Genomic DNA, 26,650 nt, shown 5'->3' with positions numbered 1-26,650 from the left:
TGGAAATACTTGTCAAATAAATGGATATATCTAGATGTATTTTAGTTCTAGATACATCTATTTTTATTCATTTTTGTGACAAGTAATTTCGAACGGAGAAAGTACAAGACAAGGATCTTAAAACGCGTTGACTAAATCTTCCTTCCTTCATTCGGCATTGAGACGTCTGGTCATGCCCATGCTCCGAAAGTAAAAAACCCAAGCACGGGAACAGATCGCCACCGCCGAAGGAACGAACACGCGCGCCGTACCACCTCCATTCCCCAGAGAGAGAGAGGGGGAGAGAGAGCAGGAAAAGGTGGGCGGAGCAAGCAGGCAGGCGCGTGCTGTCGTCCCTCGCAGGCTCCCACCGCATCATCACCAACCCCCCTCCCTCTTCCATCTACAGCTCTCTCTCTACTCCACATCCCCTCAAAAAATCCAACTCCTCCCCGCAAACCCCACAGCCCAGATCTGCCCGGCCTAGGGCACCGGCGCGGCCCCAAAACCCCCCTCCCCCCCCCCCCGGCGCGGCACGGCGCGGCGCGATGCGGGTGCCGTGCTGCTCGCTCTGCCACGTCCGCTACGACGAGGACGAGCGCGCGCCGCTGCTCCTCCACTGCGGCCACGGCTTCTGCCGCGCCTGCCTCGCGCGCATGCTCGCCGCCGCGCCGGGCGCCGTCCTCCCCTGCCCGCGCTGCCGCCACCCCACCGCCGTCGGCAACTCCGTCTCCGCGCTCCGCAAGAACTTCCCCATCCTCTCCCTCCTCTCCGACTCCCCTTCCTCCCCCTCCTTCCTGCACTCCGACTCCGGCTCCTCCGACGAGGACGACGAGGACGACTTCTTCGCCCGCCCCAAGCGCGCCCCTGCCGCCGCCCCCGCGCCCGCCGCCGGCCCGCCACCCTGCACCTCCGTCGACCTCGCCTCGCACCCGGACCTCAAGCTAGCCCGCCGCATCGGGAGCGGCCCTCCTGGCCCCGCTGGCCAGGAGGTGTGTGCCGGCACGCTGTCCCGCGCGGGCCGCCCCGGTGGTGCCAAGAGATGTAAGCACCCTGTGGCGGTGAAGAGGGTGCCCCTGTCAGCGGCGGACGAGCTTGAGGGCGTTCATCAGGAGGAAGTAGAGCGGTTGAGACGAGCCTCCACTTGGTGCCGGAATGTCTGCACCTTCCATGGCGCCGTCAAGGTCGACGGCCACCTCTGCTTCGTCATGGATCGGTACCCAGGGTCTGTGCAGGAAGAGATGCGGCAGAATGGTGGACGCCTCACGCTTGAGCAGATCCTCAGGTCTGGCATTACATCTAATCATGGAAACTTACTAGTTGTTGGGTAGCTATTCTGTTGCTTGTCGAGCTTATTGAGCGCAGTAAAATACCTTCAACCATAGATGAGATGCAACTTAACGTGTGTCGGTTTATCTGCTACCTGCACATGCTCATTTGCATGTTTTTTTGCGCCAAGCAGTCTAGCTAAGAATGAAATTAACGGTCGTATATTGTCGTATGCTAGTTTGAGCTGCGACGTGGAAGGCGCTTACTTGATTAGTGGTGCTATGCAATTCATTATCAGCACGTGCTCATTTGCATGTTTTTTACGCCAAGCAGTCTAGCTAAGAATGAACATTAACGGTCGTAGTATTATCGTATCCTAGTTTGAGCTGCGACGTGGAAAGCGTTTATTTGATCAGTGGTGCTACTCAATTCATTATCAGCGAGTTTCTCGGTATGAATACGTGCCGAGCTATGTCCGGTTAATGCTGCCAGCTTCTTTGTCCCCTTTAGTCTGTATGTGTTGTCGTGTTGTAGGCGTAACAGGCTCGGAGCTCTCATGAACTTAAAGTTAATTTTAGTTAATGCCTGTAAGACCAAGGTGCTCTCTGCTTCCATTAAAATCCATTGGTGGATTTTTCTAGCCAAGATGCTCACAGAACCGCATGGCTTTGGCAATGTGTTTGATGGTCAATTCCCATCAAGCTGCTGAGCCGTGAAGCTGCAGTTATCTGTATTATCCATGAGCTGAGTGACCAGCATGCTTGGGTATGCTAAGAGCATGGACTTTTCCAGCGTGCATGCTCATAAGTAAATTCCTAGATAGTGTATGTTGGTGACTACGCCCTGCTGATCTTTTTTCAGATCATATCTTGCACATCAGACGTTTTTCCATCAAACTGGCACGGTCTTTAAAATGGAAGGCATGGAGCAAAATTCCCACCTGTGGTTGTTTTCTACTGTAATAATACTCCCTCCGATCCATATTAGTTGTCGCTGAAATGGATGTATCTAGATGTATTTCAGTGCTAGATACATCCGTTTCAACGACAACTAATTTGGATCGGAAGGAGTATTATTAATATCAGCACTGACCACTGTTTTTGAGTCAAACGACTAGTCGGGACTAGTCGATGAGTCGTAAAAAGAAGTCGACTCAAACAACGTATTGACTAGTCGATGAGTCGCAACTGCAGGGTCGACTATTCAAGAGTCGCTACCCCAGAACGACTCGTCGACTCGAAAACCTTGGCACTGACTATGGTTTCCAAGCATCTGTTATATATTTCTGTGCAATTGACTAGCGGAAGACATTTTATATTTTGGCTGATATTTGAATTTTATTGCATGCTAATTAAGGCCATTTCAGACAATAGGTTCAAGTAGCTTGCCTTGTTTGATGTATTTGCATTTACCAGCTGCCCATTCTCCAATGATTTTCTGCGCAGTTGACTGTTTATCTATCTGTGGTTAGATTATCCTAATGCGAACTGCATAGTTAATCGCTTTAATGCTAAGCGCATGGAAACACCCATACCATAAGGAAAAGTTACTTATTTTGTCATTCAATCCATTTATTTCTTATGCTGCAAGGAAGTGCAACTGCCTTGTTTACCAGTATGTCTGTTGTTTTCATTCTCGCAAAGGATAATAATTATTTGGTTCTTTTTTAGTGTGCTCTGTCTGAAGACTTCTTTTATGGGCCTGGCTTTGTAGGTACGGAGCAGATATTGCTCGTGGAGTAGCAGAGCTACATGCAGCGGGTATTGTTTGTATGAGTATAAAGCCTTCCAACATTCTTTTAGATGCAAACGGCCATGCAGTCGTCTCCGACTACGGTCTTTCGGCAATTTTGAAGAACCTCACTAGTCGGAAAGTGCCTGATGACTCCAACACGTCTGGCATGGATGCTACGGTGCTTAGTCCCAATTATACAGCCCCAGAGGCATGGGGACCATTGAAGAAGTCACTGAATCTGTTTTGGGATAGTGCAAATGGAATATCACCAGAGTCAGATGCATGGAGTTTTGGATGTACACTTGTGGAAATGTGCACTGGAGCTGTTCCGTAAGTAGTCTGATTATTACTTTTGTGTTTCTTAATGCTTTGCAAATGGTGTGGTTAGATGCTGATTGAAATGCAGATGGACTGGGCTAAGTGCAGAGGACATTTATAAGTCTGTTGTAAAAGAAAAGAAGCCACCTCCACAGTATTCAAGAGTAGTCGGTGTAGGACTTCCTGGAGAGTTGTGGAAGATGATTGGTGATTGTTTGCAATTCCGTGCCTCGAGAAGACCATCTTTCCAGGACATGCTAAAAACTTTTCTTCGCCATCTACTAGAGATACCAAGGAGCCCTCCTGCAAGTCCCGAGAAGTAATTTCTTTATCTAAGTTTGTACTTCTTTGTAGCATTATAATTGGAATATGATCTCTAATACACACACATTTTCTAAGTACAAGCTAGCGCAGGTGGTGAAGAATATACTGATATGTAGTACCTTTGATAATGATGGCAAATTTACTTATAGCAACCCATGCAATTAATACAAATGCTTCTATATGGTAATGTGAGTTTTGAAATCTTGATTGCACGCGTTCTAGAACGGCATATAGTGCAACTTACCAACATAAGTTAGACATATTGGACGAGGATGAAGGAAGTGTTTGCTTTGGCTGCTGGCTCTCCAGTGTGTTCACTTGTGTCAGTTCCAGGCTAATGTTTAAGGTTTATGGAAACTTAACTGAAAGCGTGTCAGCAAAAGACTGAAGATGAATATTATCTTCAGTGGAATATATGTTATATTTCCCCAAGTAATTTTCTTGTGAGTTTTTAGCTTTCTAATATAGTTGATTCTAATACATTACTTGCTTAAGCAGTGACATTACAAATGTAAGCTTGCCGAATGGTGTGGAACCATCACGAACCTCCATGTTGGACCTCGTTCATGATAATCCGAATGCTTTACATCATCTTGTGTGCGAAGGCAATGCTGCTGGTGTTAGGTTAGCTCTTGGCAACTTCCTATGGCTACTTATACAGCTATAGCCTGTACTGTATTAACACTCATTTTTTTCCGAGCCTGGCAGGGATCTACTTGCAGAGGCCGCCTCAACGGGAAATTCTAGTTTAATTCGTTCCCTCTTGGAAGCACAAAATACAGATGGATATACCGCGTTGCATTTAGCATGCCGTAGAGGCTCAGCAGAGCTTGTGGAAGCTATTGTAGCTTACCAAGAGAATGTGGACATATTAGACAAGGATGAAAGCCCTCCAATTGTGTTTGCTTTGGCTGCTGGCTCTCCACAATGTGTTCGTGCACTTATTAGGAGATCCGCTAATGTTAATTCTATGCTAAGAGAAGGCCTTGGTCCTTCTCTTGCTCATATCTGTGCTCATCATGGTCAACCAGAGTGCATGCAAGTAGGTCATCATGTTCATCTCCCATGTTCTGAGATAAGCTGGTTCCTATTTTTAGTATCTTTCTGTGTGTTATGCAGGAATTGCTCATGGCTGGAGTTGATCCTAATGCAGTAGATGGAGATGGTGAATCTATTTTGCATATTGCTGTGACCAAGAGATATACTGACTGTGCTATTGTCATACTGGAAAATGGAGGTTGCAGTTCTATGAGCATACCAAATTCCCAGAATAAGACGTAAGGATATATACACTACGTAGAAATAGTGAGCTGGGAATTAGGTTTTATTTATATGCTCTTTTATGCTGCTTTCTGCCAATGTTTTCTGTTCATTCATTTGAGCCGCTCCAGCTTGAGATCTTCCTCTTTTGTGGTGCTTTATCTGTCTAATTTTTTCTATACTGTGACATCATTCTCTCACGATTAATAGGCCATTGCATTTATGTATCGAGACGTGGAATGCCAGTTTGGTGAAAAGATGGGTCGAAGTTGCATCGAAAGAGCAGATAGTTGAAGCAGTTGATGTACCTAGCCCTGTTGGAACAGCTTTGTGCATGGCAGCTGCTCTTAAAAAGGAGCATGAGAAAGGTAATTGCTCAATTACTTATATCACGCTCAAAAGATACTGCAGTAGCCAATCTTTTTATGTCAGTTCTTCAAGGATAATGATACAATAGACAAGCTTGCCTTTATCCATTGCATACCACGTTTGTCCTAATAGTATATCTGGTTTGTATTTGCTAGAGGGCCGAGAGTTGGTAAGAATATTGCTGGCTGTCGGTGCTGATCCTACAGCACAAGATGACCCACATTGCCGAACTGCGTTGCATACTGCAGCAATGATCAACGATGCAGAATTGGTAAAGGTAAAGGTTATTTGCTGGTTACATTTTTTCTACACTCTTTTGCTGTTCTGTTTTCTGTATCAAAATAAGACTTGTTTTGTCTTTGTATCTTATGGCAGATTATCCTCGATGCTGGAGTTGATGTAAATATAAGAAATGCTCAAAACACAACACCACTTCATGTTGCACTGAACAGAGGTGCAAACTCATGTGTTGGCTTGCTTTTAGCTGCTGGGGCAGACTGTAATCTACAGGTATTGTGGCTTAGTTTATTTTCCAATCATTTCAAAAGATAATTAGATAAGTCTAGAAGCCGAGTTAAAAAAAATCTCTCGCGCAAGTAGCCAACTGGATATTAGGAGTTGTGTGGTAATGCTACTACATGGGAGCTGTTCCTAACATGCGATTTACTATTGTACTTGCTCAAATTTATGTGATTTCCATCATGAGTTCACCATATAACATTTTGAATTATATACAGTAACATGCTGTTCAGCCAAATGTATGTGTTCGTCTGTGACTTGAGAGTGGTCGGGAGGACCTTACTAACATAATATGTTTTTTTAATAATTTACTCTAGAAAGTATTAATTACAGTAGAAAAAGAGACACCATCTCCAAAGAAGCATGGAGACACGGACACGCGATACACAGCCGTTCGGGGATACGGAGTTAAAAATAAAAATAATACATCAAATTGCAAATGCTAGTATTAGTCTATTAGAGAGTAGAGACCAGGCTGCCCTCACTCTCACCCCTGGACAATTGGCTACTGGCGGTGGTGCTCCCAAACGCCATGCTCCCTGACAGCAGCAACAATCAAAGCAGCAGCACCAGCATTCAAGTGAGCGGCAGCTCAACAGCAAGCATCAACGGCATGGGTGCATGGGGAAGCAAGCAGCAGCAACTCAACATCAAGAAATCGAGCAGAGAGATGAAGAGGTTGAGGAGAGGCTTGTTGGGTTACCCGCTTGACCATGGTTGCTGTGGAGGCTGAGTCCAGGCGGCGGCGGCGGTCGAGTCCAGGCGGCAGTAGCGTTGAGTCCAGGCGCCGGTGGCACATCTGCTGTAGCTCGGAGCAGCGCTCCTTTTGTGGCGTTGTATTAGGCAGAGGCTGTTATTGGGCTTCCCATGTCCCTAACGTATTCCATACATGTCCCAGACGTGTCTTCCATTTTTTTCCTTTTTTCTAATTCGGAAATCAGGGGATACTGGGGGATAAGCTAACGTATCCAGCCGTATCGCCGTGTCCCGCGGAACTAGGACAGCAATTCGGCTGTTTTGGCCGTGTCCATGCTTTGTAGACCATCTCTAATTACTGGGATGTAGCAGCCTGTATAGGGGAAACTGTAACTTGAAGTAGTTCTGCAGCCACCAACAACCACTTTCTCCTCGTAGCTATATATTTGAAACCAAATGTGTCAGCGGCCCAATTTTATTTCCCAGGCAACATCGAAGATTTCAAGTTTCACTGAGTTAGACATCTCTATCAAGTACCAGGGTCACTGTTTGAATCCTTGGACATTAGTTTTTCTGTTATCTAAGGGTGTGTTTGGTTGCTGTCACGTACAGGAAAGTCATGGGTCGGATCTGTTCCTGGGCCTGGTTTTCGTGTTTGGTACATAAGTGGAACGGTGACCAACTCGTTCCCTCGAACCGAATATTCGGCCCAGATCCGGAACGAGGCGAGACCTCGAAATTGAGCGGACGACGCGGAACCATCTGCCCCTTGTCTCACTCGCGCGGCAAACCCTCTCGCTCACGGCCGTCGCTCTTCTCTCATCCTTCAGGCCGGCGGCTCCTCTGTCGTCTCTCCCTCGGTCCGGCCCCATCCCTGCCGCCCTCATCCCTACTGGCGGTGGCGCCCCACCACAGATCTGACCAGGGCCGGACGCGCCGGAGGGACGGCGACACCCTCATCTCTGCGTGCTTCATTGCGGTTTCCTACGGCGGGCGAGTCCTTGCTTGCTGGAAGGTGGCAGCGGACAGCACCGACCTTGCTTCCTGGAGCACGGCGACGATGCTGTCTTCAGATTAGAACTGGCAGGAACCACTTTCCATTGTTCTAGGTATTTTACGATTAGGATTGGGTTGTCTGCTAGAACATTTCCATGTTAGTTTAGGGCCTTACTAAAGTTAAAAAGTGCATGCCGATAATCCTGATCTAAATATCATGAATAATTTACAAAAACTAAGTTTACTGTCTCACTGATGTACTCCCTCCGTCCCAAAATAAATGTCTCAACTTAAGTACAACTTTAGTACAACACTTATTTTGGGACGGAGGGAGTATAAATTGGTCCTCTGAAGTTGGAACTCCCTTTGTCTCCTATGTTTTTCTTGTACCTTTCTTTGGTTCTCCTGACCTTCTCATGGTTTATAGGTATTGTACGCAGAACTGGAGTTCTGACATAATCTTTGTTGTTACTGCTTGTATTTTCTTCAAAACCTGTTACCATTGTGTCAATACTAAGTGTTCATGTCTATTTAATGTTGTGCAATTTGGTTAAATCAGGATGACGACGGTGATAATTCTTTTCACATAGCTGCTGATGCATCCAAAATGATTCGGGAAAACCTGACTTGGGTTGTTCAAATGCTGGAACATCCATCACCTGCTGTTGATGTGAGGAACCACAGGCAAGTTACTATTGAACGCTTTATTATTCCTATTTCTTACGGCCACTTGTGGTGAGGAAGAGTGTAAGTGTTTTGCTCTTTTCTTTTTTTGAGGAATCCTTCTGTCAGGAACTCGGGATACACCTTGTATCCTGAGAAAACATTAAATGACATGACTTGAAAGTTGAAACTGACAATTGATTGCTTAAGTAACTATCTCCATTTATTTGAAGCCTTTTGCGGCAAAGCTGTTGGAACTTATCTTCTTGTACTTGCTTTTGTGTTTAGTTGTGTGATTGTGTGAAGACAATGGTACCATGGGTTAGTTTGTGTTATGCAAACTTTTCACAGCATATGTTCTCAAGTTTGAATATTAATTTCAGAGGTTGGACACTGCGAGATTTTCTTGAGAGGCTCCCACGAGAATGGATTTCTGAAGAACTGATGGAGAAACTTGAAGATAAAGGAGTTCATCTCTCTCCAACCATGTAAGGAACTCATGTCATATTGCTTTTATATTTCTTTCTGCATTATGTTTTAGGCTTTTAGCTGTTTCCTTGATGATCCTTATGAGGTCTAATGTTGACTTTTTGTTACTTTCAAATTTAATTCCTTGAGCAAAATTGCTGTGTTCTTTTAGCTGGTCATTGTGAATTATTGCAAGATCATCTTTAATGCATTTACTTCATTCTATAACCAGATATGAGGTTGCGGATTGGGTTAAATTTAGAAGAACAGTTACTTCTCCGGATTTTGGCTGGCAAGGTGCTGGACCCAAAAGCATTGGCTTTGTCCAGTCTATTGTAGACAATGACCACCTTATTGTGTCATTTTGCTCTGGAGAAGCTCGTGTTTTGACCAGTGAAGTTATCAAGGTCATTCCATTGAATAGGGGCCAGCATGTGCAGCTCAAAGCTGATATTTTGGAGCCAAGGTAAATGAACCTCGATGCTTCCCTACTTCGTGGCTTTTGCCTACCAGTGAAGTGAAGAAAGCAATGCTGAGTTTGTTTATGGGATACTAGTTATTTTGTTGCAATGGTTCAGTGCTTCACTTACCTGTTTGAAAGTATGGTGACCATTTTTGTGGTTTATCTGGGCAATAAGATAATTAAAATTAACAGACACCAGATGAAATATCAAACATGTGAAAGTTTTACCAAGTTCACATAAAACAAATAAAACGCAAATATATATTTCATGATTGATCTAATGATACCCGATTTCTATTGCAGGTGTTGATTTTTTTATATAAATAAACTCGGTCAAACATATAAAATCTTGACTTCTGAAAATATTTATAGTTTTGGACCATTCGACACGGTCTCTCCCATTGCACTGTGCAGGGGTAAGGCTTGCCTCGTATAATCCTTCCCCATACCCCATCCGGTGGGGGAGCTTCTAGCACTGGGTCTGTCCTTTTTATATTTTCGACCAAAGGGAGTATGATTGAGTTTCTGCACCGTCTATTTGTAGGTATCTGCTAGTAAATGACCCAAATGATACTAGCGACAACAACAAAGCCCTTTAGTCCCAAACAAGTTGGGGTAGGCTAGAGCTGAAACCCATAAGATCTTGAAACCAACTCATGGTTCTGGCATGTGGATAGCTAACTTCCACGCACCCCTGTCCATGGCTAGTTCTTTGTGACATTCCAGTCCTTCAGATCTCTCTTTACGGACTACTCCCATGTCAAGTTTGATCTACCCCGACCTCTCTTGACATCATCAACACGCTTTAGCCGTCCGGTATACACTAGACTGGAGGCCTGCGCTGAATATGCCCAAACCATCTCATACGATGTTGGCCAAGCTTCTCTTCAATTGGTGCTACCCAACTCTATCATGTATATCATCATTCCGAACCCTATCCTTTCTTGCGTGGCCACACATCCATCTCAACATGCGCATCTCCGCTACACCTGACTGTTGAATATGTCGCCTTTAGTCGACCAACACTCGGCGCCATACAATATCGTGGGTCGAATCACCATCCTATAGAACCTGCCTTTTAGCTTTGTGGCACTCTCTTGTCACAGAGAACGAAGCTTGGCACCACTTCATCCATCCGGCTTTGATTCGATGGCTCACATTTTCATCGATATCACCGTCCTTTTGCAACATTGACCCCAAATATCAAAAGGTGTCCTTTTGAGGTGCCACCTGCCCATCAAGGCTAACCTCCTCGTGCCCAGTAGTACTGAAGTCGCACCTCATGGACTCATTTTTAGTTCTACTAAGCCTAAAACCTTTCAGTTCCTATCATCCCCCGTCCGGCTATCATCGACTAGCACAACATCATTCGCAAAGATCATACATCATGGGCTCATCCATCACCAAAGCGAAAAGATAAGGGCTCAAAGCTGACCCTTGGTGCAGTCCTATTTTAGTCGGGAAGCCATTAGTGTCGCCATCGCTTGTTCGAACACTTGACACAACATTATCGTACATGCCCTTGATGAGGGTAATGCACTTTGTTTTGGACTTTGTGTTTCTCCAAGGCCCACCACATGACAGTCCATGGTATTATTCTTATCGTAGGCCTTCTCCAAGTCAATGAACACCATATGCACGTCCTTCTGCTCCCTGCATCTCTCAATAAGTTGTCGTACCAAGAAAATGGCTTCCATGGTCGACCTTCCATGCATGAAACCAAACCGACTTTTGGTCACGCTTGTCATTCTTCTTAAGCGGTGCTCAATCACTCCCTCCCATAGCTTCATTGTATGGCTCACCAGCTTAATTCCACGGTAATTAGTACAACTTTGAACATCCCCCTTGTTCTTGAAGATTGTACTAATATACTTCGCCTCCATTCTTCTGGCATCTTGTTTGCCTGAAAAATGAGGTTGAAAAAAGCTTAGTTAGCCATATTATCGCTATGTCTCTGAGGCCTCTTCACACCTCAATGGGGATACAATCAGGTCCCATCGCCTTGCCTCCTTTCATTCTTTTTAAAGCCCCCCTTACCTCAGACCCCTGAAACGCCTGCTGGTATCATCAAAGGGGTCGTCCAGTTCAATGGCAGAGCTCTCATTCTCTCCATTGAACAGCTTGTCGAAGTACTCCCGCCATCAATGCTTAATCTCCTTGTCCTTCACCAGGAGCTAATCTCCTCCGTCCTTGATGGCATTTGACTTGGTTGACATCCCTCGTCTGTGCTAGGTTACAGGCGCTAATTATGCTGTCTATTTGTAGGTTAAGGATCCACTAAACCAAAAACTTGGTGGAGACCTTCCCGGTCTGCTTTACGTTATGAATATGTTTTGCTGTTTAAAGTTTAATTTAGACTAATGTACTAGGATCGTGTCTAATCACAGGTGGTTAAAATGATCATAGCCTGCAAATGGTATCTATTTGCAAGACATAATTCTGTGCTTCTGCCTACTGCCAAATGTAAAGCTTGAAGTCTAATGTTGGAATGTGTGATTGCCATTTGAGTTTCTTGCAAAAAATCTATGAATTGTCATTTGCATGTTAGTAATCCTAATCTTTCAATATAAAATAATTCTTACTGCATATCTATTAAGTATCCAACCTAATGGTTTGTGAAGAAAAAGAAAAACATAATGCACTTAATTAACCTTTCTGTGTGAAAATAAATGGTCTTCTGATAATCCTTTTGTTTCTCCAGATTTGGATGGCGTGGTCAGTCACGAGATAGCATTGGCACAGTTCTCTGTGTCGATGATGATGGAATTTTGAGAGTTGGTTTTCCAGGAGCATCTAGGGGATGGAGGGCTGATCCTGCTGAAATTGAAAGGGTTGAAGAATATAAGGTTGGCAACTGGGTCCGGATTCGTCCGTCACTAACGGTTGCCGTACATGGCATGGAATCTATTACGCCTGGAAGCGTCGGTGTTGTATACTCGATCAGACCAGACAGCAGCCTTCTATTGGGTCTCTGCTATCTGTCCAATCCATGGCTCTGTGAGCCAGAGGAGGTCGAACATGTAGACCCCTTCAAGGTATTTGTTTTGTACTTATACCACTCGTCTCATGAGGTCCACAACTCCATACTCAGATAGTCAGATGTCTTTATCATGAAGCGGAGTTTGGCGTTATGTGAGTATTTGTCTGCACTTTTTAATGGACTAACTAAACAACAACCTCTCATTAAGACCACAACAGAAATCTTTTACTATAATAATTGGTTAGTCAATTTTGTAAAGGTGACTAGATTTGACTGCGCTACACAGCAAATGACAAACTGGCCCTTGTGTATGTGTGTGCTTCTGAGATATTTTCTGTCCTGCTTTGATTTTGCTTTTGTGTGATATTCTTTTATCTGCTTACTTCCAGATTGGACACCAAGTGTGCGTAAAGAGATCTATTGCAGAGCCCAGATACGGCTGGGGTGGTGAAACTCATCACAGTGTGGGGAAAATAATCGACATCGAGAGTGATGGTCTGCTCATAATTGATATCCCTAACCGATCTACACATTGGCAGGCGGATCCATCAGACATGGAGAAGATCGATGATTTTAAGGCACGGAGCTTCCTACTTTCCCCTTCATTAGCTACTTTTAACTTTTCTGTTTTGCGTTAGAGCTATTCTTTGTCCTGATATTTGCAGAGCAAATCCTAGATCCTCATCTTATGTTTGTTTGTGCTTGCAGGTTGGTGATTGGGTTAGAGTCAAAGCAACAGTCCCATCCCCAAAATATGGCTGGGAGGATGTGACTCGTAGCAGTATCGGTGTAGTTCATAGTCTGGAAGAAGATGGTGACATGGGTGTTGCTTTCTGTTTCAGAAGCAAGCTTTTTCTTTGTTCGGTAGCAGACGTGGAGAAGGCACAGCCATTTGAAGTGGGTGAAAAGGTTCATGTGTTACCTTCCATAACTGAGCCACGCCTTGGATGGTCAAATGAAACTGCAGCAACCATTGGGGCCATCTCGAGGATAGACATGGATGGCACTCTAAATGTCAAGGTTTCTGGCAGAAATAGCTTGTGGAAGGTCGCTCCAGGTGATGCTGAGAGGCTCTCAGCTTTTGAGGTTGGAGACTGGGTGCGCTTGAAGCCAAGTGTTGGAAGCAGACCTACTTATGATTGGAACAGTGTTGGAAAAATAAGCATAGCAGTGGTCCATAGCATTCAGGACTCTGGTTACCTGGAGCTGGCAGGTTGTTTCAGGAAAGGGAAATGGTTAACTCATAACACAGACATCGATAAAGTACAGCCCTTTAAGATTGGTCATCATGTTCGGTTCCGCGCTGGAATTTCAGAGCCGAAATGGGGTTGGAGAGATGCAAAGCCTGATTCGAGAGGCATAATTGCTGGTGTGCATGCTGATGGAGAAGTAAGGGTGGCCATCTTTGGTGTGCCTGGGTTGTGGAGAGGTGATCCTGCAGATCTTGAGATTGAGCAAGTCTTTGAGGTTGGAGACTGGGTAAGGCTGAAGAACGATGCGGATGACTGGAAGTCACTCAAACCAGGTAGCATCGGGGTGGTGCATGGGATTGGATATGAAGATGATGCTTGGGATGGAACCATTCATGTGGCATTTTGCGGTGAGCAGGAAAGGTGGATAGGGTTTTCTAGCCAGCTTGAAGGAGTCAGCAGGTTTGTCGTTGGGCAGCGTGTGCGGATCAGAGGCTGTATCCGTCAGCCAAGATTTGGTTGGTCTAATCATAATCATTCAAGTATAGGGACCATCTCGTCTATTGATGCTGATGGGAAGCTAAGGATTCACACACCAGCTGGTTCGAGGGCTTGGTTGATAGACCCAGCCGAGGTGGAGAAAGTGGAGGAAGAGGAGGAAGTCTGCATTGGAGACTGGGTAAAGGTTAAGGAGTCGGTTGTAACCCCTACATATCAATGGGGTGATGTGAACCACAACAGCATAGGGGTGGCCCACAGGGCTGGGGATGGGGAGCTCTGGGTTTCTTTCTGTTTCTGCGAGAGACTATGGTTATGCAAAGGTTGGGAGGTGGAGAAGATTAGGCCCTTCCGTCAAGGTGACAGAGTACGGATCCGACCCGGTCTTGTCGCCCCGAGGTGGGGATGGGGCATGGAGACATATGCGAGCAAAGGTGAGGTTATAGGTGTGGATGCAAATGGGAAGCTGAGGATCAAGTTTCGGTGGAGGGACAGACTTTGGGTTGGAGACCCTGCTGATGTCATTCTCGATGATACCCCATCACCGACGGAAGCTTCTAATGGCGGCTTTTGTTCATAGCCTTGGGCATTCTTTTGACCCCATACATGATTTCTTGCTCCCTTCCATTGTGCATCATTTCATATTTAATGCAGTGGAGTTGCAAGTTGCACATAGGTATCATCATCGGATAGGCATGGCGTGTTGATAGGCAGGAGGGGAAAGAAGAAAAGAGGGTGAAAACCAAACCTTGAAATAGAAGACATGATAACCAGCACCTTAGGGTTCTTGCATGCATGTATAATTATGCGCCTGACTCGTTTTTTCTTTCTTTCAGTGTATCATATAGCAGTGTACAGGTTTGGACCTGAACATTAATTTAATTGATAGTGCCCCTGTCTGTATCCTTGACTTGTCTGGCGGCTGTGCATTGCTGGTAGAATTTTAGAATCTGTGGCTCCATGTGATCCTGCTGTGATGCAGATCAATGCTGCTTGTGCCTTCTTCCCAAAGCTGCTACGTATATATGTTCAGATTTTAGCTGCACCTATGGCGAGTGTAGCAAACATTTTAGTTGCCAAAATGAAGAAAAAACATTTCTGTTAGGAGGGCTTGCCACTTTTACCAGCGTATCAGAGAGACAGTTTCTGTTCCGAGGAACGTACAGGAACAGAGTACTTGTCAGGTGCACGACACTGTCCGGTGTCCGGAGGCAGTTGAACCCGACCAATTGCTTCTGTTTAAGATCAAGTGCGGTCAATCACGTTTAGCTACGTACTCCAGCGTGCTCTACTTCCAGTGGCACCGTATTCCCCCCAGCACATGTTCAGCTCATGCTTCCCTACGTGCGTTGAAGATGGGGAAACGATTCAACCGCAAGGCAGCTTTCGACCTGAAAAGAGGAGCTGCTCTTGTTTAAGTTGCCTACTTGCAGAGGGCAAAAGTTGCAAGTTTGCGATATTTAATCGTGTGTGCACAACACACTGATACTGGTTCTGCTTATGCACTACTCCCTCCGTACTCTTATATTTCTTTACCTACGAAAGGCCATTCTGCCCTAATAAGAAGAAAAGAAGTCCTTTTGGAAAACGAAACAGAGTTCTTATCATACAAGACAGAAGAATATTTGCCTTGAAAAGTGACTAGTGCCACATAGACTATCCCACCACATCAGAGTCACTACTCACTACCGTCTTAAATAGACGGCAGAATGATTCGTGCACGACATCTTGTCCAGTTTATTCACGTAGCTCTCAAAGAGCACATCAGTATGTGGACAGTAAGTGACATGTATTATGCGATCTGATCATCTAGTACTACCTGTTTAGCATCGGAGGGGCAGGAGCACCCACCGGATTAGATCATCTACATGTAACCACCAGAGTTCTATCATAGCTGCTACCAGATCCCTACCGGTGCTTATCGCAACGGAGGAACAAAAGAAAAGTGCTCACTTACCGATAAAAGGAGTGGATGGATAACGCGGATCACAAGCCAGACTGGGCTGGGAGTTGGTGCCAAGATGTGTTGTTGGTAAGCGTTTTCTAACGGCCGATGGGTGCTGTCAGCGTCATCGCAAATCTCGACTCACCAAACGTGCTCCTCTGAGTAGAGCCCATGCCTGGCCTACTAATCATGCATGACTATGCATGCACTTAAGCACTTTGTAGGGGTTGGATGGCCTCGTGTCAAAGTGACACCAGCACCGTGCCATGCATGGGCATGGGCGGTAGTTCGCGCGTGTCACATGCCGACGATCCGAGACAAACATAGTGAATCAGCTGGAAAAGAAGGCCTGATTACTTTCCAAGGACAGAGTTTGTTAGTGCAACCGCAAGCATGATTAGAGGTGTCTAACAACCTGGGCCATCCCCTTCCTTAGGACACGATTGTTAGTTAGTGATAATTTCGAGCTTTCTCTTCATTTCATCTTTTATTAGCAGTTCCTTTGTTTACCCTCTTTTTGAGCCTTCTTTCATCTTTTCTTCACCATTTCCTTTCCTCTCCTTTGCCACTCGTACGATCAGCGCACACGAATAAGCGAGTGAGTGAGTGATGGGGGGTACCTTATAAAATTGTAAACAAGAAAGGAAGGATGGGGAGTACCTTATACATCAAGCAAACAGCGAGTGTGATTCCATGTTTCTCTTGTCTGTCCATGCAACGATCGGGATAAGACCGACAGGCACCACCTCTTGCTCGTTTACCTGCTGATTGGATGACCATGCGCCATGTTCTCGCTGCAACAGCAGGGGTACATTACAAGAGAAAGAAGATGTAAAGAGTGTTTCTGCTTACCTTTTTCATATACCCATGGAAACTAAGCGGGTGTTGAGACAATTTTTTGTTCATACTCCCTCCGTCTTAAAATAAGTGTACTTTGTACTAAGTTTGATACACTTATTTTGGGATGAAAGGAGTACCATAGTACATCTCTTATTCGAAAAAAAATGCAAACAAACATAGTACATCTCTCGTTAGACCAACTCCACTGAAACAGGCCGTACTGGAATAAACAACAATTGAACGATGGACTAAATGTGAGCGATCATTCTAACTACTTCCCTTCCACAAGAAAGTACCCAAAGTCTTCATTTCTTCTGGACACCATGCTGTTATCAACATCAGTAATCGATCGCAGGTGTTTGGTGAGCTAACACAGGTCAAGCCAAAGACATGCTCCAAATAATAGTCGGTGGATCAACGAAATGTATGACAAAAGGGGCGCAACATATTCAAGTTAAATTAGGAGCAATAATTGGACACGGGAAGCTTCTACTATACCAACTACGAGAAAGAATAGATTCGAAACTGTTGATATGGTATTAGGTGACGCCGTTGGAATCTCATCCTTTTTAGGCCAACGAATAAAGATTTATTTTGTTCTTGTAAAATGCTTACGCAGTGGACATCGTACACATGCAATTTGTCATGGCAAAAGGACATGAAAAGGAGAGGAAGTACACGTACGTGCTAGGCGTGGATAAATCGTTGAGTTATACGACAAAATAGGGTTTACTTTTCAAATAGATGTTTTTACACGGATTTTTCAGCAACGGGTTTTGCTAGGTACTCCCCAAAGGAGAAGAATGCCCTTGCCACACTTGTGTAAAATCTTGCAAGTAGAAAAAATGTTTTACAAGTGACACATTAGATACCTTTAATCTGTGAAATTAAGATCATGCACTAAGGGAGACAACATGTCTTCGGAGGTCTTTGTCAATAGTTCATGACCATGAGATTGGCAAAATTACTCTCTCTTCCTGCTAAACATTCCTTTCACTTGATGTCTTGTTTTGTTAAAGTGTCGACTTTATCATTATGCCTCTTCTTTTCTTCTCTATTGGGGACCCTCTAGTGGTTAGGCACATTCTACATCAATGTACGGTGTATGGCTCTATGCAACCTAAAAACAACTAAATATGAACAAACAACCTGCAACATCCGAGGTACATTTCTATGGACAAGATTACATTGGTAAAGAGAAAGGAAAGCGGTGGCCCAACCGCTCAGCGCGGAACCATCAAGCTGGCGGCACCCCCTCACGAATAGATGAAGAAGAAAACCAGTTTGCACCCTCTCATGGCATCAAAATAACATAGACACGCGAGAGGTCCTATTCGACGCACAACGCGTCGAGGGACGACTAAAAGCACACGCCCCAGGACGCTTGCTTCATTTGGTTGGCCAGTCGCCCTATTGGACCTTAGCCCAGCGAAGCAGAAAACCAGTTTGCCCCTCTGCTATTAGCGAAATAACCCACACGTGCGGGAGGTCATATTCAGCATGGAACGCGTCTAAGGACAACCAAAAACACACACCCCAGGACACTCGCTTTGGTTGGCTGATGAGTCGCCCTATTCGGCCTCACCTATCCGGAGAAGTGAAGCAAAGAAAATTGAAAAAAAAACTAGAGAGAATATTAAAAATGTTTCAAAAAAAATGTAGAAGTCACAAATTTTGAAAAAATTTCAAAAAAATAAAACATGTAACCTATTTGAAAAAAAATCATGAATTAAAAAAATGTCAGTGAATTCCAAAAAATGTTCCCCAAAATTCAAAAATATTCATGAATTTAGAAAATGTTCTCGGATTTTGAAAGAATTTCCCTGGATTTAAGAAATGCTCACCCATAATAAAAACTTTTATGAATTTAAAGATTTTTCTATCGATCAGCATAGAAGCGCCACACTCACATGCTAATAGACCCGACAACAATGCACGACTGATTTCCTCCCTGGTATGTGGGGCCACAAATGCAAAAACCTATCTCAATGCACCAGGGGCGGGCTCCATTCTAGGGAGCTCGTGAGCAAAACAACTCCATCCTTTTTTGTTTTTGTTTTTTTATGCGAGGAACTCCCTCTGTAAACAAATATAAGAGCGCTTAGATCACTATATTTACTTACACAGGGAGTACTTCAGTTTTTTTTTTTAGAATCATGAAGTACTTCGGTTAGTCAACGCTGTTGCGCTTAGGCCGTCGACGTACGTGTGAATCCGCAGGTCCTGAAAATATCACGTAGTCAGCCATGTGAGAGAGATTGACTCTTAAGTCTCAACTAACGTTCATAAGCTTAGCTAGCCAACAATAACGGCAATGACACGAGACAATCTCCGGAAATGGCACGTACTCTCGGTGGCCGAATTGGTCTTGGACGAGGCCGACACCTCACCTCATCGCGAGCTGCTACGACATGTCGTTAACTTGTTATTATACGTTTGCAATAATCTGTTTGTATGCATCATCAATATTTCTTCTTCTTCTTATTATTATTTCATGTATCAAAAAGGAAAAACATGGGTAGCAGTCTCCCACATCATATCCTACTGCTGGTGAAATGCATAATTAACGCATTAAGATACTAGTGATTATTGAGATGGTGAATAGGGTGACCTATTCCTAGAGGAATTGAGCGGCAACTTAATTATGACGAACTGGCTTCTTTCTGGCATGTCTTCCTGTGTTGCAATGCTTTAGGGCCTCTTCGATTCGCGGGATTGTAAAATCACAAAAATAGAAAGAGCGCCGGATTAGAATACCGTGCACATCCAGTTCTACATGATTAGAATTTGCTTAATTGCATAACAGGGTGTACAAATTTTTAACAGGTTTTTCAAGGTTGAAGTGGAGGCTAGATTTTCTATGAAACACAATAAAAATGAATTCTTTTTTATGTGTGTGGAATATATAAATGATTATTCATAAAAAAATTCCTACTCTCCCCGTCTCATAATATAAGACATTTTTGGGCACTAAATTCTTTTTTATGTGTGTGGAATATATAAATGATTATTCAGAAAAAAAATTCCTACTCTCTCTGTCTCATAATATAAGACGTTTTTGGGCACTATAGTGTCAAAAAAACGTCTTACATTATGAGACGGAGGGAATATATGATTCTATCCTACAAATCAGACACACAACGAAGAGAAAAATTCTAAGGATTCTAATAATTCTCCAAAGGTCCTATGAGAAATCCTCTGAATCAAAAAGCCCTCAACGTTGTCGAGCCTGCGTGCTCCCCCATGTCCATTTCTCTCGATTATTTTTCATTAAATACCGACGTACATACATCATGTGGTAACGTACAGTACGTGGCGATAGCGGAAAGACCGGCCGGCCCAACAGCGCGAACGGCGTATTATACTACGTGCTCATAGAACATGGCCACGAACTGCACTACATTCCATTTCCCATTAGGATACCATAGAGAGGTTGGCGGCCTCAAGTCGTATGTTTGACTAGCACCTCCAATTAACTTGGCTTCTTGATTTTTTGCAAGAGAAAAATACGCCGCGTCCGGTGAGTAAACAAAGCGTTCCCAATCCCGCTTACGCCGGCTCGTGGTCTGTGATGCGCCCCCTCCGGTTGAACTGCAAACTTTAATAAGTGGAGTATCTCGCCACTTCGCCAATACTACAATCTTCCACTGCCACGATGAAACCCTCGTTTCAAACTTGCCGCGACAGCCGGATCCTGCAGCGGATAGGCCAGCAGTCGCAGCTTACTGAATTTCGCCGGCTGTTTTCTCAACTGACCAGTCCATGGGCATTTAGTTAGTCAGTAATGAGCACATCGGCTTGTCTGCGACGGACTCGGGATCCGGCGCATCCCAGAGCCAGCGGCGGCCTAGAAACGCAGGGCGCCTCATGCCGCCTTGTCGCTTCCTCTGCGAGCTTCTCCTCAGCCGCGCACCGGAGAATATTTAACCGTTGAGCCGCAGCCTGACACGGAAACATATATGTAATGCTAGCAAACACGGCAGCAGCCACGGCCTGAAAATGTTCGGTCCTACGCAGCAGCCACACAGTCCGTGCCAATAATGCTTCACTTACGGACGGCCTCCACGGAAAGTGAGCTACAAACAGACGCCCTTTGATTTCAGGGTGGGGTCTCTCTCACCACAACCAGATAATGCCACATCTGCCTGTAGATTATCTTCCATGAAATATTGCCTGTAGCTGTAGCATTGTTGCAGTCCGTGCCTCTGTTGGATCGGATCTCCCGCTGCACTGCACTACTGGTGACGAAAACCGAACGGAACAGGAAAAATGCAAACGGCAACGAACGTGCTGGCCATCAACAGTTTTTCCATGCAGATGCAGTAGTACGTGAGATCGTTTGAGGCGACGAAACCGCAAGCATGTGCCGACGAGATTTGGAGGGCCGGTCGACGTGCGTGCCAAGGACACGTTCGTGAACTCGACGGAATCCCAAAGTGCCTGGTCGATGTCGTGAAAAGTTGTGACGGAAGAAATCAGCGGCCGGCCGGTGAAGATCGGCTTACCGGTCAGGGGTCACCGTTTAGCAGATTCTGTGCTGTGTACGTGGCGTGCATGCACCAAACCAAACCGACCAGGTGCTCGGCGCCCACAAAACTAACCACTTACCTGGAAAGAAAGACCGATGGTGTGCACTCGAAGCTAGAATCATGCATGTGCCGACCCGCACATAACAGCCGGACCGGAGCATACCGCCAAGCCGGCCGGTGGCACGTACTACGTACTCCTACAATCATGCCAGGACCTACCACCACTCACGGTCACTCACGGCCACAGCCTACTCCAGCCACGAGGGTACTTTCAGACTTTTTTTTCCTTTCATTTGGCAAACAATCTCAGAGATGGTGCCATGATTGAAACTCGTCGCAATGAGATTGCACCACCTGCTGCACCCAAGAAGATGGGGCGAGACGATCGACTCTGCATGCAGCGGTGAATAAATTCCGGTTCGGGGGCAGTGGTGGCGGCAGGCAGGTGGGGCCAGGGCCGCCACCAACCGTTGGTTGCGCAGCGTACCGCGGACGCCAGTTTCGAGTTATTACCACTACGCCTGCCACTGGTAGTACAGTGACAGCGTACTACTACTACGCCGCCACTGGCCGGCCGGCAATAATTTTCCGTGCCCGGCCGATGGACGCGCGCGGCAGATTCAGATTCACCCGGCCGGTCTCGCCGACGTAGCCGTGGTACCACGCCGAAGCTCGCTCGCCCGGACCGACCCCGTGACGCCGCGCGTCGTACCGGGCCGACGAGACGAGGAGAGGTGGGCCGTATGTATGCGGTAAATGGAGGATTGAATTCGTGTCAGACCGCATTCCATGTAATAGCTCGGTCCAGCTACACTAGACGTAGTCTGTGGCCATGGGTGCATCATCAATTCATCATCGTCTTAGAGGAGCGGAGGGGCCGTGGCGATCGCTGGGACGGCGGACGGGGATCTCACCGACGTACTACTCAGGAACCCCCTCCTTTGTTTTTTCCCTGATAGGAACTTGGTTTCATAATCATACGTATGTAGCACGGCCTCGGCTGCTGTCAGCTAATCATTGTCACCGTCTATTTTCTCCTCAAACAAAAACCATGACCAGCCCCCGTGCAACACACGCGCGCGCGCGCGCGCGCACACGTCTCTGGAGAAACAGCAGAAGGACATACACGGGCGCAAGCTGTTGGTGACAAGAGACAAAGCAGCCTTCGGCATAAACAACTTCCCGCCCCGTCCCGGGGGCAAGCCAAGAAGACGATCACAAACAAGCTGTGACGCATAAACTCTAGATTAGCACTGTAATCTAATCTAATCTAATCACCACTGAGGTGTTTAGTTTGTGCCAAGGAATTCTCCACTGAGACCTCCGGAGCACAGGAATCCAATCCCAGCTCCAATACGGCCAACCGCCCCTTCCTTGTCTAACTAATCTAACCTGTCCCGGCCGCATCCACTGCTAATAATGAATACATCTTCTTTACATGCCCACACAGGGTCATGGCAGGGGCAGTGCTAATCCTAGTCGAGCAGGCCCCACGGCGACTAAGCACGCACGCACGCACCGTTTTCTCTCCCGGCTAATCATCTCCCGCACCACTATTATTCTCCTCCTCATCTTCATCCGCATTTGTGGACTTGCGGTGGCAAACAGTAGTGGAGCGCATGCACGGCGCCACGCAAAGCCAGCCAGCCAGCCAGCCGCGCACGCCATGCGATGCCATGCGAACCCAAGCCAAAGCAGCGGCGTGCCGTTGCGCTCGGCAAGGCACGAACATTACCAGCACAGCAGAACAGAGTGGGGTGCTGCGACGATGCCATTCCATGCCCTCCACGGCCGGAAACCAGCTGACGCGCGCCAGCGTGAGCCGAAATGCAAGGAATTTCCGTGCGCCGCACTGCCGCAGGGCGGTAAAAAGCCGCTTTTTGTTTCTTACATTCCTTCCGTGAGCTCCGGAAACCGTGCGCCCGGTGGAATGGCATGGTTGCTTGCGGCGCCGGCGGCCCGTTGCCCCCCGGACCGGACAACCGGGCCGCAGAGGCGGCAGCGGCGCGTGTCTCGCATGCGCAGACGCCCCGGATCCGCACTGTGGCTCGTGGCTCGTCGCAGGTTCCCTCCCTGCCCCCCGTGAGTCGCGACCGAGCCGAGGGAGTAGCAAGCAGGGCCAGGGCAGGGGATCCGATCGAGCCGTTTTGACCGGAGGAGCTCTCTCCCCCGTGTGCGCGCGCTTCCGGTTTTCCTCTCCTTTTGTCACGGGTCGTGTTGCGATCCTATTTATGTTCGCATGCTGTAACAGTTCGCCCACAACACTTTTTGTCGCCTGCCTCTGCCCGGGGCTCGGAATAGCAACGGCTCCTAGTGGTAAGATGATGATTGCGTGCGAGTATATCTGGTATGGTAAACCCACTGTAGGGCATGCTAAATTGGACGGTAGAGCTTTCGTGCACAAGACTAGTAGTAGCACATTTGGACCTCCCTCTGGTGATCTTGATCTCTGTAGTTATCGCGTTATCTCTTTCTTTCTTAGTTGGAAGGTGACTGCTTCTACAAGTTGATTCTTGGTGGGTGGCTATTGCTACGTCACGAGTGGTGATATAACGGGAGGCGTTCCGTATTCGCGGTGCCAATCTGTGCGGTAGAAAAAGTTGAAAGGGATAAGCAAAGAGAAAGAAAGAAAGAAACGGAAACCCTTTCCCAAAAAGAGTCTAAATTGCAACTAAATCCGTGGAGCATGCATACACTAGTAGAGTATATACTACCTCCGTCCTGATTTATAGGACCTCATTGTATTCTGTGCCAATTTTGATTATAAGTTTGACTAACAAAATGTTCACGCATGTCATAAAAAAATATAATTGACACTATGTTTAAATACGAATCCAACGATATAATTTTTGTTGACATGCATTAACATTTTATTCGTTAAATCTTTGATCAAAATTTGACACAGATTACAAAGGGGGCCAATAAACCAAGACGGGGGTAGTATTAAGTAAATAAAGTGGTTGCCTAAAACCTCTCTCCGTCTCCCAAGTGATTTGAGCTTCTAGAGAAGAAATCTTATAAATCTCGTAGCAAAAAGGAAAAGAAAACATACAAATCTTTTTTTCTAACTCCGACAACTTTTATTAAACAGTAACCATATCAGTTACAAGGGAGAGGATTAAGAACTCAAGGGTTTGCTCATGCTAGACCTAGTAAGTAGTAAGCTTCCCTCTATAACGTGCTTCTCGCTAGCCAATGTGTTGCCGCATTACTTTCCCTAGCACGGTGAACAATCGTGGCCCTGCCGGAAAAACTCAACAACTTGTGGCAATCATGAGTTAACACCGGAGCGGAAGCACGTTACTTCAATGGATCTAGACTGGCTTGTGCTATCTTCTGTGAATCAGACTCCACAACCGCTAAAGAAATTCCTAGCTCGCCTGCCGGACACAACCCTTTCAGTAAAGTGAACGCCGCCATGGAAGAAACATCCATAGCGTACTGTTTATAAGAGCAAGAAGCAGCGATAAACGCTCCTGAACTGTCAGGTAGCACAACCCTTGTAGCTCCCACCCCTCGTCCACATGATAGCTTGCATCAACATTCAGCTTTATAACCCAATCAGCTGGTCTGGTCCTCTTATATTTCTCGTAACCTTTGCTCTATCACAAGTAAAAAACATGTGGTGCAGGTCCTTACGGTCACTACGGCACACTGGACAAATCACATGAGACAACATGTGGCGATCAGATAATGTACAATAGCATGGCACGATCCCATGAAGAAATGTCCAGTTAAACACATTCGCCTTTCGAGGGACCGACCGTCCCCAAAGAACATTCCAAACCGGGTGCGGATCAATCCTTCCCACTCCCAGGTTCATCAGTGCTCTTGTTCTGTACTCAGTTTCCCACGTGATATGGTACGAAATGTGAAACATCCTGAAAAATGCCAAGTTTATCTGACTAGCCATGAGATGCAAGGAGAATTTGGAATATCCTTTCAAAATCCGCAGGCCAAAAAATTCCTTTACTAACTGTTCATCCCACTTTTCAGATATAGGGTTAATCAAATCTTGTATTTTTCTGCAGTAGACATTGCCCCCTTGGGGTCATTACCTTTCGATCGTGGCTTGTCGGATCAACCGAGCCTTCCAAATGTTAATTGATGCACCATTCCTAGGCCGCCGCTTGTTTAAAAGTTTTCATACCTACCATGGTGCTTTGCCACGTATGCGACGAACCTTTTGTTATAGTAGCGTTCATCAAAATTCGGGTAGTACTTAGCTCGTAACACCTGGACACATAAGGATTTTGGATCAAATAGTAATAGCCAGCATTGTTTAGCCAGCATGGCTTTATTAAAATAGTGTAAGTCTCGGAATCCCATGCCACCTTCATGTATAGGGATACACATCTTTCACCATGCTTTCCAGTATATTTTTCTTTTATAATGTGTGTCACCTCATCAGTATCTAGCAGTGGCATCACAAATAACATTACAAATATTTTCGAAATGTTGAAGAAGACATAGCATAGATCGGGATGGCTTGTGCCACAACCTTCAAAAGCGTCTCCTTACCACTAATCGATAGCACTTTTGAAATCCAGCTATTGATGACCGCACATACTCTATCAAGAAGGTTTTTGGAAGCAGTCACTACAGTCGATTCCAACCTTCGACGGTAGTCCCAAGTACTTATCAAATATAGCATCTGAGACAAAATAAAAAATTGAAATTTCCCATAGAAACAATATTATTAAATTTGTATCAAAAATAAAAATTGCAATGTATAAATTTTATGACACGTGTTTATGTATTACTTGTTTAATTAATGGTCGAAGTTAAATCACGAAATCAGATGTGATCATGTAAATTGGGACGGAGGAGGTACTTCGGGTGATTCGAGTGGGTCAACTCCTATTTCGACTACGAGAAAGTAAGAATAGCCAAGGTCCATGCCAAATATGGTCATCGGGACACAAATGGAGCAACCGCTTAAACCTTGCCGCGACCAAACCTCTATTCAATGCTCATGTGGGTGTCACATGAAAAGCCATGTCAAAACTCCCTACATCGCAAGTTAGGGCTCATGACGGACGCAATGTTGACCACAATGTTGTGTGCAAAGTGTGAACATGATAAGTGTCGTTGAAAACATGTCCACGACCCAGTCTAGTAAGGTGGGCTTTTGTCCCACAAAACACAACTCTAGACTATATCAGGACACATATATCCCCAACACGCCGCCAAAGGGGAATAACGACGCCCACCAGCTTGATGAGATCTCGATGGATAGACTCGAACCAACACCCGTGCAAATGTCCAAGGAAGGAGCCACAAACCGCCAAAACACGGCCACTCACACACCTCCGTTGTCCTAGGTAATTCCGATGCAACGACCACACCATCGCCACCTCGAAACCAAGCCACGAGCAAGGCCCACGGGATAGATCTATTAGAGCCGAGCCACATCTGCAACCACCTATCTATATCCATGCCACCGTCATTGGAGCCACAAGCATTCGTGCGACGCCTCCGTGTGACGCCTGCCACGCCAGAAACACCCTTGTTGTGCGCTAGGAGGGTGAGCTGCCACCTCATCTATCCCTCAAGATGGGTAGAACTATGAGACGTAGTCTGCATCTCCTAAGTTCCATCATGACGTCG

At 45.8% G+C, this 26,650-nt stretch overlaps 1 protein-coding gene across 1 annotated transcript; it reads left to right on the top strand.

Moving 5' to 3' along the window:
- The first annotated feature begins 227 nt into the window (after nt 1-227).
- Nucleotides 228-14,631, top strand: LOC125516453 (E3 ubiquitin-protein ligase KEG). Its single transcript, XM_048681894.1, has 15 exons — nt 228-1,264; nt 2,962-3,312; nt 3,389-3,619; nt 4,123-4,248; nt 4,333-4,666; nt 4,744-4,901; nt 5,095-5,252; nt 5,409-5,530; nt 5,629-5,763; nt 8,024-8,148; nt 8,511-8,615; nt 8,828-9,061; nt 11,760-12,093; nt 12,428-12,616; nt 12,747-14,631. The coding sequence occupies exons 1-15, from the start codon at nt 528-530 to the stop codon at nt 14,304-14,306; spliced, it is 4,899 nt and encodes a 1,632-aa protein (XP_048537851.1). The 5' UTR covers nt 228-527; the 3' UTR covers nt 14,307-14,631.
- The last annotated feature ends 12,019 nt before the right edge of the window (nt 14,632-26,650 follow it).

The sequence above is a fragment of the Triticum urartu genome, chromosome 1, assembly GCF_003073215.2.
Source record: "Triticum urartu cultivar G1812 chromosome 1, Tu2.1, whole genome shotgun sequence".
Lineage (NCBI taxonomy): Eukaryota > Viridiplantae > Streptophyta > Magnoliopsida > Poales > Poaceae > Triticum > Triticum urartu.
The sequence above is the reverse complement of the archived record's forward strand: the minus strand, read 5'-3'. Positions and strand labels throughout refer to the sequence as shown.

Bases quoted from the DNA above. Each gene is read 5' to 3' on its own strand.
- LOC125516453 (XM_048681894.1), top strand. From the start codon at position 528: ATGCGGGTGCCGTGCTGCTCGCTCTGCCACGTCCGCTACGACGAGGAC. The intron at 8,149-8,510 runs GCAAGTTACTAT...TATTAATTTCAG, and splicing joins GTTGATGTGAGGAACCACAG to AGGTTGGACACTGCGAGATT. The intron at 12,094-12,427 runs GTATTTGTTTTG...GCTTACTTCCAG, and splicing joins AACATGTAGACCCCTTCAAG to ATTGGACACCAAGTGTGCGT.